This window comes from Dromaius novaehollandiae, chromosome 2 (assembly GCF_036370855.1).
Source record: "Dromaius novaehollandiae isolate bDroNov1 chromosome 2, bDroNov1.hap1, whole genome shotgun sequence".
NCBI classification, from domain to species: Eukaryota; Metazoa; Chordata; class Aves; order Casuariiformes; family Dromaiidae; genus Dromaius; species Dromaius novaehollandiae.
In genome coordinates this window covers 95032785-95047468 of record NC_088099.1, presented here as the reverse complement: position 1 = coordinate 95047468, position 14684 = coordinate 95032785, and the positions used below count along the sequence as shown (strand labels likewise).

The 14684-nt window shown below is 37.8% G+C and overlaps 1 protein-coding gene across 6 annotated transcripts in view; it reads right to left on the bottom strand.

Moving 5' to 3' along the window:
• Positions 1-14684, bottom strand: part of DCDC2 (doublecortin domain containing 2) — a 78414-nt gene that overhangs the window by 44828 nt on the left and 18902 nt on the right. For 4 of the 6 annotated variants that reach the window (XM_064506962.1, XM_064506959.1, XM_064506958.1 and 1 more), the window contains exons 3-7: positions 10691-10767; positions 10456-10611; positions 5719-5865; positions 4552-4606; positions 1615-1804 (exon numbers count right to left, since the gene is read on the bottom strand). In XM_064506962.1, coding sequence (XP_064363032.1) covers positions 1615-1804; positions 4552-4606; positions 5719-5865; positions 10456-10611; positions 10691-10767 — 625 coding nt within the window. The remainder of the gene's footprint in view (positions 1-1614; positions 1805-4551; positions 4607-5718; positions 5866-10455; positions 10612-10690; positions 10768-14684) is intronic. The other 2 variants (XM_064506961.1, XM_064506960.1) reach the window with 1 other exon arrangement.

Genomic DNA, 14684 nt, shown 5'->3' with positions numbered 1-14684 from the left:
AAAGTTTTATATATCAGCTGTCCTTAATGTAAGAGATCTGAGATCGGTCTAGCCCTAAGTAGAGGTTCAGAGCAGTTCCATACCCTGAACAGGAGATTAGATCAGATGTGAATTTTGAGCTCTATTTAAGGAATCTTGCATGAGCATTTCCCAATATCACCTATTTGCATCTATTTGAAAAAATGGAAATGTGTCAGTGATTGAAGGTATCCAGGACAGATAATTGCCTAAATATAAGCCTTTCCCTGTGTCCTTCGTGTCTTATATAATGATTCTGAGCCCTTAAAAATTATAAGCCAAGCATACAAGGCCTTCTCTTAGAGGTCAGCTCTGGTAGTCTCTCCCTTGTATGTTCCTAGCACACACCACTAATCTATAAGATAGGGATGCACTGTGATGATTTCAAGAAGAACTAAATCACTATTCAGTGATTTATTGAGTTATAAGGAAGAGCAATGCTTCCTGTCACTTTTATTATAATATCATTTTCATTCTTCAGTAAGAAAAAACACTAGACCCAAAAAAAGTTGACTAAAATTATGTCCACTTATCAACAGGACAGAATGGTATTTGAATCAAGACCAAAACAAACTGAAAATTCAACAAGCTTCTTCTGAAAAAGATATCATATTATGAAAGATTCTATATTATACTTCACTGGCCCTTTAAAACTCAAACTTACAAACCTGCTCCTGACTCAGAAAGTACAATTTACAACTCATCATTCTAGACAAATGCAGATGTACAAAAGCATGCTATTGGGTGCCGTATTCTGAAGTTTTAAGCCATAATTTGTTATTACACACTTAATAATTAACACTTAAATAGCTCTGTGCAGAAATGTGAAATGCTATGAAAAGAATGATTTATTTCTACTGATAGATATTAACTGACCTGTGTTAATGACTTTTTGAACTATTACTAATGAGAAAAAATAGCCATCCCAGTACAACAGCAACATCTGTAGTTAGGGGACAGTCTTCTAGCCATTTAAAGGGGTGGAGGTGAGGGGAGGGAATCACACTACAGGATAAGAAAAGCAATTTCTCAAAGAAAACGTTTATGACCAAGTTTCTAAACTGTTGGCCTAGTGGGAGAGAAATTCAGAAAGTGCCTCCAGCAGCTCTGTTGTATGATCAGCCTCTGTAGCAACTGGATAATCGGAGTTCTGTATTCATATTATTTCTTCAGGGTTTAGTCATTTTGTTATACACAACCAGGCAGCTAACCAGGGACCCTCAGGGAGAGTGAGGTGTCCTTTGAACAGAGCAGTTCCTTTTCTCCACTTTTTTGGAGTACAGAACAGTGGGAAAATGGTCAAAATATATTTTCTACTGATTAAACTTATATCAAAAGCATGGAGATAGGACTGTATCAGTTTACTTTACTTCTAAGGAGTACTAAGTATCCTATACAGCCTCTCCTGCTGTATGTAAATGGAGCTAAGAACATGATGGCTGTGCATAGGTACATTTGCTAAACAAAAACTACTATTATAAATTAAGTCAGTTAAAGTAAATGGACAATTCAAGAACTGTACTAATAAATTATTCCAGTGTTTCACTGGTTTAACTGAAATTCAAAAGTCATAATAAAGTTTATCTCAGTGCTTACCCTTATCTTGAAGGACTACTGTGGAAGCTGTTACTCTTGTTGTCTGTTTCATTTTTGTAGACTTGTTAGAAAAGTGGGTCTCCTCTCGGTTCTGGCTTCTTTTGTCCTTCCCTTTTGGAAGCTGAGGTGAGGAACTGTTTTCTCCTGGCTCACTGGATCCAACGGTAGATTTAGATTGTCGATCATTTCCCTGAAAAGAATTGTTCATAATTATCACTGATGGATATGACCAATTTTCTTTTTAAATGTCAATATTATTTCAATTTTTTAATATCTAAGGATTGGTATCAGGTATAAAAAAATGAATTTACAATCAGTACACTTAAAGGATATCTAAAAACAATCTAGAAAATTGCAACTGTCTCATCGACTTGTTGAGGATAATAATAATTTAATCAGTCAAATCATATAACAACTCCCAGGAGAAAATAAGGCATTTATTATACGGAAAAAAATGCTTCCATTGACAAAAAGAAACACTAGGTGAATCTATACATGCATACGTATGACATACAGCAGTATCTCATCTATGCATATGTGTAGAAAGTCACCAGATACAAATAACATATATGACTTGTGAAAGATTCACTGCCTGAGCAACTGAGACAAGGGCATTAATCTGTTAAGTGGCAAGAGTGACTGGGAGAGGATGACAGTCAGCATGTGGCAGGAACACTGACTGCCAAGTGGACACTTAGAAAGGGGCCAGCCAACATGTCACTTCTGAATCACCTCCAAGAAAATCAGCCAGTTTCTCTGCTTCTGCTGTTGTATATCTGAAAGCAGAACCAGAAACCTGGTCCCTATTTTCTTCCAGGGGCTTACAATGGCAAATTAAGAAGACCAATAGATCCAAAAGTGATTTAGAAAAGAAAAAGGAAAACTATCAGGCAATTTTATGAGACACACATGGGAGTGCATGCCAGAAAAGCATTCATTGACTGTATTTGCACTTGAGGGCATTCCATTCATTATCCATTTATTGATTCCACAAAATAATAAAATATTATCTAATTAAGACAGGATTTAATAATTAATATTTAACCAACCTTTTTCCACTGCAAGATAAACTAAGTCAAACTACCTCACTTTTATCTATGGGATTAGAGAACACATACAGAGAGTTACATCAGCATGAATCAGAGTTACAGAGTTTGAATCAGCTCAGTTGATTCAAAGTAACTTGCTTCACCAGGACAGCTTTGTTGTATGTAAGATCCTGGGTTGTATGTAAGATCCGATTAATTGTACTAGCTAGAGTTTTTGTTATTTGTACACATTTTTTCTTCTGTCTAAATCTGTTCACAAGCAACATCATAAAAGCTAAACTGTATATAATGGCCCTTTAGGGTGCTGCTTCTACACTACTAGGCTGGGGAAGGGGTCTACCAGCCAAACACCCTCAGCATTGCCCCTCATTAGAGAGTGTCAACCTACTCTTGCCAGTCTAACAGCCTGCGTAGTCTCTTCCTAAGCCAGTTCTGTCAAACTGCTCTATATAACAACAAAACACTTCAAGTAGATGGGGCAGCAAGATTTTAACCTGGATCATCCTTATCTGAAACTGCTCACCTGAGCATAGACATAGTTAAATCATGAAAGACAAGTACTTTCTACTTCACTGTTTCACCTGGTATAACTGTATGAACAACTCATGCAATTTTAAAACTTGCACACCAGAAGAGCCTTTCAATAGAAATCAATTATGTTTGAAATAATTTACTGAAATACTATCTGTAATTGATCGTTTCTGTACAAAGGAAAAAGAGGACATGGCCATATTTCAGCTCCTTCTAATTCCGAAAGATTCAAATCACAGATTGTTACTTCCAAGCAACAGTAGTGAAAAATGTAGATACTAAATTGAAGGAAAGACAATTTCACGATCTCTACCAGTTCAGTCTAAGTGTTGCACTAGATATTTGGGAGCAACAGTACATATTCCTGCCTCCTTAAGTTTTGAAACTTCCTTGTTATCAGTGTGTCAAATATTTGGGCAACTGTCTTTTGTTACAATCCCCCGGGATAAACCTGAATATCGAAAATTTTTCTGTATAGGTGTTAACTTCTTGTCTCTTCTTCTCATAGTTAAGACAGAAAATAATGAGTTATTTTTAAGAATGCTGGAATTGCAAAGCTTACATTATAAAGGCAAACAAACATCACTTGAAACTATTCTTTACTGAGGTTTTATCTTCTACTGCATTTCAACAGAATGGAAGAGAAACTTGAATATTTTATTGCCTATTTTGTTTAGGGGCTACAGGGTTTTGTTTTGCATACTGTGGATGGATAGGATCAATTACCACAATTATAATGAGCCTGTGAGTCTGACTCTCCACTGTCTTGTTACTCATACAGTAAACTGCGCTTGTACAAAACCGGTGCAAAAAGATACTTCTGATTTGGAATTGTTTTAAACCCACAGTGGACTCATTCTGTACACATATAAATAGCTACACAGGACAGAAGGCAATGGAGACTCAAGTTCTGTATTTTAACCATTAGCAAAGGACAATGCACGGGACAGGAAACTGTTTTAGGACCTTATTCAGACTTAAAGTATTCAGACACACCATTTTCTGCAATAGGTTCTATGTTTTTCCTTTAGGTGCATAATTTGAATAAACAAACAAACAAATACACAAAGATCATTGAAAAGGATTATGGGAAAGACCCCAAGGCAGGATCCGATCTTTGCTATGGAAGCTTTCATAAAAATAAAGCAGCCATTATTGCAATAATATTTTCCTGGATTTCTTTTGTCTAATTGATACTGCAAATAGCTACAGATTCATCAAGCAAAAATAAGCCACCACCAGGTGGCTATGTATTTTCTCTCCTCAGACTTAATTAAAACCCAAAGGACAGTGACTTTCCATCTGCTGGAATTAAGAGAAGCTAGAAACAAACTTTATTAAGGCATTTGATACTTACGCTCCCTTTAGATTTTCGAGATCTCACAATAGGAGGTAGTGAGGAAGCTTTGGAACTGTAGAAATAAGTCATATCTTAGAATTTGTATACTGTCACTATTACAGATACTATGCATCTTGAAGGTAACATCAAGTCAGCTATGGCAATGGAGTTATTCTATCCATTGCAGTTTTACTAAAAAGCACTTGCTTCTGTTCACTAGACTATATTTAAATGCATAATCACTGAGTTATTCAAACAAATGCATTAAACCTCCCCATAATGCATGTTTCATATAATGAGGAATCTCAGAGCAGTAGTCAGTGAATTACTATGTAAAAGACCCTTACAACTATTATAATGAAAATACTTCCACCCACCAAATTTCAGTGCATCTCTGTCAGTTTACTTTAACTGATCAACATATCTTAGGCAATGCTTTTCACTGTCTTTAAACTCATTCGTTGCAAATGTTTTCTAAAATACTTCAAGTTATTCACATTGTCTATATTCATTAGCTAAAAAAACCTATAAATTACACCTCAGTTTAGTGTAGAATCTGGGATAAAATTCTCTAAATTACACTATAGTTTATGTGTAGAATGTGGGACAAAGTTCCCTCTCTTTCCATTTACTTCAACGAAATTACTTCCAATTTAGGTTCAGGTTTTTCCGAAGATACTAAAAGCTCAAGTTTCTCCTGACAGAGACCTTATTTAGGATTTTATTATGCAATAATGCTGGCCTACAAAAAAAGACCCAAACAAAAAACACTCTTAAAGGGGTACATATTCCCTAAAACTTTACAAAACAACAGCAGATGTAGATTGGTGGAGCTACACCTAATCTCATGCAGTGACAGACATTTATATCCATGGAAAAAATTAAGCCAAGTCAAAGTAATCCAGTAATGGTATTAATTCTGCAATACACAATGAATGGCACATTTATGGGGTGAAATAATCTTTTCAGCTTCCATTTTCTCTTTTGTTACAAATTTCTATCTCAACTTTCTCAAAAGTTGTTAATAAAGTTATGCATTCATACTAACTCATCCATCCCTCCCTCCCTCCCTCCCTTATGAACGTTCTTGGAGTGATGATTTTGTACTTCACCAGTGGTACTTCACAAATATGTTGATGCACACACAAGTATGTGAAAAGTATATCACACATATGTGGAACTTACCCGTGTGGCCTTCTTATTGTAGATTTGCTAAACAGGAGATCACCATACGGCAACTTCTTAAATTTGTCTCTGCCCACTGCAACATAAAACTGCCCATTCTCCAGATCTGACCCATTCTGAACAAGTTTTCCATCTAAAGTGTAGAGTCTGGAAAACATGAAAATACTTAATATAATAAACCTTACCTCTCAGTTAAGTTTACTAAGAGCACTGAAAGCTCCATTAACCTAAACCCACTACATCATTTTGAATGTCTCAGTTTGAAACCCAGTAAAGCACTGTGGCTGTCATACAGTGACCACTCATTGTACAGACAAGGGAAGACACAGCAAAAAAATTATCTAAATCACATTTACATAAAACTGAAAAAGATGAAGCAATATGACACATAAAATACCCTCATTTCTAAGCTAAGTATGAAGAATAAATTACTTTCTGTACTTTGAAGATCTTTAACACCTTTACGCTGACACTTTGGAAGAGATCTATTCTATGGGTTCTCGGCCTCTCTCTTACCAAGTTCCTACTCCCAGGGATGTTCTGGGCACTCTTCAGTAACCTGGGAAGAACAAGGGCATTCATGGCCCCATGACTCAGAACCCAGGATCAGACCATCCAACACCGACACAAAATTGATACTATTGTGCTTATATTATCATGTAGTACAGACCAAAGGGTTTGAGCATGGCTGTACCTGGTGGGGTAAGGCTGAAAGTAGCAGGAAATGCATTAGATTATTAAAGCAAGAAGCTGAGCATCTTAAACAGTTACAATACCAATAATTAATATGTCTATTGGCAGATTTTTACCACAACCATTTCTGCTCATACTCTGTATGCATTTACTGAGAAGAAAGGAATGCATTGGGGATTTGGGGATTTCTATTTCTGTGTTATCCCAATCACTTCACTGTCAAGTTTGTGATTTTATTTAAGGACAGTCATAACAAGGAGGAAGGAGAAATCATAAACAGGCTCTTTCCTACGAGACACATTCCAAAATGCAACAGTAGTCTCGTTTAATTTAAAAAGTCAACATTAACACTTTTGCATGTAAGTCCTTTAAGTACAGGAATGTTCAACGGCCATCTTAAATGTATTCCTCTAAGCCATCTAGAGGACCTACTCTGTGTTATTTATAAATTTCAACAAAACTCAAGGAGATATAAAATCATACTTAAGTCTATGCAATGAACCTTCTATGAAGAATATCAGTAGCCTGGCTTGAGAACACCCCTGAGTTACAAAGTGTGGAATTCTTCAGCTGCACAGAGAAAAAGCTGCCTCAAGTTCAGACACACAGTGGTGTCTGAATAAATACAGAAAAATAGAGGTAAAGCTTATAGAACCCATCACAGAATCACCACTAGCTGAGGTTGGCAAAGACCTCTGCAAACCGCTTAGTGCAACCCCTCCCTGCTTAAAGCAGCAGCAAGTAGAGCAGGTTGCTCAGGGCTGTGTCCAGTTGGATTCTGACTACCTCCAAGGATGGAGACTCCGCAGCCTCTCTAGGCAACCTGCTCCCGTGTTCAACCACCCTTATAGGACAAAAGTTTTTTCTTTTGTTTCAGTGGAATTATCTGTATTTCATTTTGTGCCCATTGCCTCATCCTGTCACTGGGCACCACTAAGAAGAGTCTGGCTGCACCTTTTTTACTGGACCCATTAGGTATTTATGTACATCGATAGAATCCCCCCCTCAGCCTTCTCTTCTCCAGGCTGAAGAGTCCCAGCTCTCTCAGCCCTGCCTCTGTAAGAGATGCTCCACGCCCCTAAATATCTTCGTAGCCCTTTGCTGGACTCACTCCAGTATGTCCATCTCTTTCTTCTACTCCGTATATGAAAGTACCTTGGTTTTCTAGGTGCAGCCTCCCACACAGAAATACCTTGTTTTTTTAAGTGCAAAGACTGAAAGTTCACGAAGGTGAAATTTAAGCCTTTTGAAATCTTGGTCATGTTGCTGCTCCCTTATGTAGAAGTATGCAAACTCTGATGCACCCCTCTGTGCTACTCATATTTACTTTTTAGTGCAAAAAATTCACAGGCATGCCAGCAATTCAAAGGGCAATTTATGTTTCCCTACCACACAGATGACATCAGTTACAGCCAAACAATGATGATAAAACAAGCAATCTAAAATCGGCAAAAAGCCCATTTCTGAGTTAATCTCACTGTGTTTTGCTAGATTACATTACAACTCTGTTCCCCAAAGCAAATCAGCGTACTGCAGTTTAAGAACTATATTATATATTTCTATGGGATATACATGCATGCATGCATGCCTTTTGGGGTTTTGTAACTGATCTTTCACTTTGCTTGTTTGCTTAATGTAACACCTGGAAACTTTATGGACAAATATCTAGCAGTGTCTGGTTATATTTTTCTCCCTGAAAATAATAGCCATAGTAACTGAATCAAACATAATCCGTCACTGAAGATGAAAGCAAGTCTAAAAACACATTTAACAATGCAACTTTAAACAAATATATTTTTTATTACTGACTTAACAAGCATCAGACAGGCTTGTGACTCTTACTGCTGAAGCCTTCTACCCACCCATCTGGCCACAACTATGCCAAGACCACCTGTGTTCTCTTATATTCCCCTGGCTAGTATTATGCAGCAGAGATGTCCCTTTGGTCACTTCTTCTGGTCACTGAGGAATGATCTAGGGCTTGTTCTGTGGGAAATCAGTAGGCTTCCATTGTCCCTCCTGCATCTGAGCCAAAAAGTGGCAGCCAAATCAAAGAAACCATACAAGCTGACAAAGGAGACAACAAAGCCACAGGGTCATCAGATCAGTAGCCCCAAAACCCTGGTTGCCTACTCAGCCAGCTGCTTTTACTCCTTGACTTCCAGGCACCATGTACCTGTTCATCAGATGATTGCTGTACCCCAACCCCATGCATAATCTAATAAACAGAAAGGCTACTTTCTCACTGTCTCCTCGCTCATACTTCCTCCTACCCCAATTCTAATAGGGAAGGATCAATAACTTTAAAAAAAAAAAAAAAAGCCACATGTGAAACTGCATAAAACTTGGCAGCTTTGCATGTCATGTAATGACATGGAAAAAGAAATGCTGTATATATACTGCAAGTTCTTATAATTCCATTCATCCTTGTTTAATGAGAAATCATATCTTCCCAGCATCAGTGGGCTTACAGGACCTCCCCTAATGCTCACACAGTTTCAGTAAATGCCAGCAATTAATGTGTAACTTATCAAAGAACAGTGATCACTTTACTAGCATATTTAATATGTATTCCTAGTTTTTTTAAGGGAAAGAAAATGAGGACTGGGTTAATAGGAAACCAGAAATGGAAAACATTAAATAATTCAAAATGTCATGTACGTTATCTTATTTTTAAAAGGAATAAAACTAAATACGGAAGGGAACTTCTCAAAAGCAATCCTAACTATATAAAGAGTGATGTTTTCACATACATCATTCAGTTTCACCAAAGAGTGATATCAAGTAATGAGAATAAAACATGAAAGGTTTTTGAATTCCTAAGCAACCCAGGAACAGGAAGAACTGGTATGTTGTAAACAGCTGTTAATCTAGTCACTTCAGAACTACACTAGATGAGAATCAGATCCAGAAAGCATCAACATGTGTTTAGGTTTACTGTACTGCAAGTACAAGTGCTAAGTAACCTAATAATACGAGCAAAGAGATGCAGGGCTGAGAGGAAAAAAATAGATGAAAGCTAGTAGGCAACAGACAACTTTACCTTAATCTTTTATGGACTGTATCACTCTAGGAAAACAATAAGAAGAACTGAGAGAGATTATTTTATCTTCATTGATTTGGGAAAATTTTGCAAGCTTAGTCTCAAACATTGCATAAGCCGCAAAGAATGATTTTCCAGTGAAAGGCTCTTCTCCGTTGCAAGAATGGACTTCCGTAATGTGCTCTATATGGGGAAACACTGGAATGTCAGTAATTTGCCAGTACATACCTTGGCAGCCTGCTTAGATTGCAATGTTTCCCAGGGAGAGCTCATATCATTGTGCTCCAAAACTTGTAACAGCTACCAGATCTTCTCTTAGAGTGCTTATTTTACATTTTACAGCCTTAAGTGATTGAAAACTATCTACCCAAGAGGTCATCTTCTATCCCCGGGATATCACAAAAACTCAGATCAGCTGAGACACTAGAACTGGCAAACCCCTGACTGTAACTTTGGCCCTGGCTCTGATAAGAGGCTGAGCCAGTTGAATACAGAGCACTTTCTCATCAGAGCACAGGTCTTCAAAAACCAAAGGATCTAAAACATTTTCTCTGGAATTGCTTGCCCCAGTGAATATAAAGAACTGTCAACTTAAAAGGTAACATGGATTGCATCTATTATTGAGATATTTTCTGTATAAAAACTTTCGAACATTTTGTCTGACTTCAGTGTTCATTCATTTTGTTCTGACATGCAAATTAATTATTAATACTACATATTTTGTACTATTATATACCTGCTAACTAAACATTTAATCAAGAAATAACAGTAAAAATAAAATGAGGGTTTGGGTTTTTTAATAACAGTTAAAATGAAACATGAATATGACTTGAAGTCAACATTTCTTTGTATTTCCATTCTTTGTTTTTTTGATTTATTTTAATTTACTTATATTGAAATTTCCCATGAAGCAGGAAGGATCCCTTCTATCTACTTTTGAAAATTTAAGAACATATCTATACATATCAAATGCACCTTGCAAATATTCAACTTCCTGATACCTGTGCACGGCTCCACTTCTGAGGGTAACTTTTTCTGTAACCATTTCAAGAATATGATCCCACTGATTCAGTGTTTTCCTGGGAATAAGGAGGCGCATTACAGGGCCGATAAGGTCTCCATTAGCAATGAGGCTGAAATAAAGCAAAGTTAAATAACTTGGAGGAACATTTTAAGCAAAACTCATCAGAAGATAAGAAAGCAACAGGCAGTTCATTAGCTGAAAATTCTACTTACAAAATAGTGCAGGGCTCCTGAAGTGGTTTTCGAAATCGTGCCGACACATTGATTCTACTGTGAGTAACTGGCTTCACCTGCAAGGACAAAGGGAATTAGAAATTATTCAGTCTTCACTTTGGGATGGAATTCACCTTGATCACCAGCAAGGAGGGCAGAGAATGTGCAGAAATATAATGGCCACAGCATGGTACAACACACACTGCAGTACAGCACACTGAATGCATGACACAACACACAGTGTCCACTGAGGGGTCAGAATTATATGCGCATCTTTGGTAGCTTCTCAGCCCTTGCTCCTAGACGCGCAAGACAATGCTCCCCACCACCATCCTTGCCTTATTAGTTCTCACTGCTCATGACCATGGCTCAGTTAAACTTGCATCTTCTCTTTTTAATGATAAATGCTATCACTAGGTCCCTTTGCTGTTACGTAGTAAGTATTTTTATTCTTGTACAGCTCTTTTCATCCAAATCCGTCAACAATTTAAAAAGGTTGATGAATACTACCCTCATTTTAGATGAATGACTCACAAGTGAGGTGAATTGCAAATTTTTAGATATCAGAATAAAACACAGGCTACCTAATTTCCAGCAGTATCCACTGTACTCTTTAGAATGGATGCTGTGATCAGATCGATCAGGTTGCTCAACATTAATGCTATTATATTAATACTGAACAGAAAGTTATGCAATACTGTCTAGCTAGATTTCCCTATTGCATTTATAAATACACTATCAAATTTTAGAGAAGGAATAAAAACAGACTCCAAAACCATTAGGAAGATTTCTTAACTCACCATAATTAGCAAATTAAAATAACGTGTCAATCCCAAACAAACATCCAAAAGTCACAGCACATGCATTAACAAATTGGCAACATTTCTACTAAAGGCTATAAAAGCTCAAAGGATTAAATACTGGCATGCACAGATAGACACATGCTTTAAAATAGATGTACAAAGTTTATTTAAACTGCTAACATTCCCAATCACTGTGTAAAGCAGCCTAATGATGTTGTGTCCTGCAGTTTTATCACACTTTGTGCTAATTTAATCAATATCTCCCATTTCAATTTACAAAAAAGGCTCTGGGCTCCAGCGCTTTAAATCTTCGCATGAGTTTTCATACAAATTAATTTAGTACTGACAGAGCTGCTTTCTGGATCTTTCTCTTGCATAGACTTAGAGAAAACAAGAGGCCCTGGACCTACTAGAAACACCAAATTCTAAGGCTAAAAGTAGTTATTAAAATAATCAAACCTGACTTCCCACATAACACAAAGAACCTCATACAGCAACTTCTACATCAAGCATATAAATTCTGGAGATAAACTATATCTTTTAGGGATAAAAACAACCAACAAAACAAAAACATAACCGGCATTCCATCATGTACAAACACTTCAAGTGAGGGACAGCAACCAGCTAAACCTTTTGAAAAAACCGGGCATAGCGATCTGAAGCTCAGATGATGTTTCGGCCAGACCTTTCTACAGGAGGAGAAAAAAAAGATATTACTGCAGCATTGTGCCAGCAGTGCTTGTGGACCAGACTAGGAAAGAGACTGTGGACTGGGCAGCCTAGGTCCTTAGGGCCTACTATAGATTAAATGTTTGTCTTGGCCTTATACGATGAGATAATCTTTACCGGACTGTCTGTCCACCAAACCATGCCTCATTACCTGACGTAATCTCCGTTCACAGCCCTTCCAAGAACTCCAAGGTGCTCAGAATCAGGTGGCAGATTCACACCTGTTACTACAAGCTTGGAAAGAGAGTAAGAGGTTGCTATCATACAGCTCATAAATAGGGAAGGCAAAGAAATTTTTGGAGACTGCCAAATAACATAGGAGAACAGCCATTCTTGCAGAAGCATTCAATGCACATTTTTCGGGACATAAGCATAACCAGTCATTTATGTCACTAAAATTTAGGGTGAGAATTTACTGGGTCTCTAAGGAGAAAAAGAAAACACACCTTCAACTGGAACATCTGAAAACATTTCATTTTGCTGCTGTCAGTCATTGAGGGTTATTTGCCAACATAAGCAACCTAACAGAAAGCTTCAGAATCTGGAAGAAAGAAAGAATCTGGAAGAATTCTGAAAAGTATATTACTGATGGCTGAGGCACACTGATTTACTTCCATAGCACCTGGTTATAATATTTAGACTCCAAACATGGGCTGCATCCAAAGTGGGAATGGTGTAACTTAGGCTGTCCTTACACCTCTCTGCATAGCTGCTGGGTTGCCAGGCTAAATCCCTATAAAGTACTCAATATATTTCATTTACAAGGCTAAAAGACTAATTGATCCTGTGCTTGTAGAAACTCCAGACTTGATAATAAGATCACTACAGACTTCTCTGACCAGCATTAGCCATAGGCATTAGACAGAAGAAGGAAAATGATTAAAACGCTGGAATAGATTTTCCTCATTAAATCCAAAATGCTGTATTTAAAGACTTCAAAAGAGCAACTATAGGAGGTGGACTGTTAGCTCTTTTAATAAATTGCTTCCATAGTGCTTTCATCAGTTAACCTCAAAGCACTTGATACTGACTTCACTGGAATTATCCCCATGCTAATGCCAGGGAAGCCAACACTGCAACTTGACATGATCGCACAGAAACCTAAGAGAAGAACCAGGAATGCGCCACCCAAATCCCACTTGACTGCTCCACCACGCTGTCTCTCAGGCATGGACAGCATCACTCTAAATGTACTTTTCTGCTTGCTTTCAGCAAGACCTGTATTTTGCCCTCTGCAATACAACATACCTATTAATAATTCTTCTGCCTACTGACAGCTCTCTAATGACCCCTCAACCTTCCACAGCAAGGCCAACATATGACATAAAAACATAAGAGTGGCCAGAAACAATAGCGAAGGAAACCCATAGCGAGGACACTTAACATCTCTTTAAGGACAGCAGAGGTAATCTCTCAAAGACTCTGACCACTTTTGGCTTTACTAGGGCTTTCATAGCTATCTACTTTATTTCTTCAACAGAAACCAGCACTCTCTGTTGCATCACTATCTCTCAGGTACAGCACTGTGAGGGAACTTCAAAATCTTGCCGGTATGGGTACAACCCTGTCAAGATACACAAGGCTTTACAAAGCTATACAGCTCCTGGCCAGCTGAGGACAATCGAGTAGCTAAAACCATGTGAATCACAGTTAAAGATACATTATTATTGTTTCACAACTGCTATGTTTATGATAACAATATCTAAGAGCTAAATTAGACTGCGGTTGCAGTGACTGAGGCACTATAAAACCTTAACTATTTCAAAAATATACAGCTGAATACTTTTAACTCATAATACTATTTAGATGATGAGATACCAGCTGAGCACAGGGCATGCTAAAATTTGCTGAGAAAGCCCAAAGTGTTTAAGAAGCGGTCACTTAGACATCAGAACGTGGAAAATACATGGGTAGATCTACTGCAAGTATTTTGGGGTTTGATGCTCATCCCCAACACTATTTCCCCCATGAGAAAACCTTTATATCACTTTTAGAAAAGCTGATGCCTTATCCATCCCTGAGGCTCACTTCTGCAGTTGATATCTATGCCCAAGCTCTCATGAACTCTAAACAGGCCATGAAATCAAGTTCTCTGATCCAGTCGGCATCACTTAGTTTTCAATGACCCACACTTCACTGGAGCTAGTCAGAAAATGTTCACTAAACATAAAGAAGCCCTTTAGGGTAGTCCCAGGTGTGTCCAATTATTTAGTTGTTCCTGCAAGCTGATGAAACCATTAATTTTGATGCAGGCACCTCAGAAGGCCACCATGTTATTGTATGCAGCCCAATCACTGGCCCCATGAGAAAACAAGTAACCTGACAGACATTAAGGGCTCATTTATTATTCGAAGGTTCATATTTCTGCTAATAATAGAGTGGCATCAGCTTGCAAGCCTGTCTTTTGGGTTACTCTCTCAAAGAGTCATCAGTATTTCTAGCAGCCTTCTCTGGCCTACCTG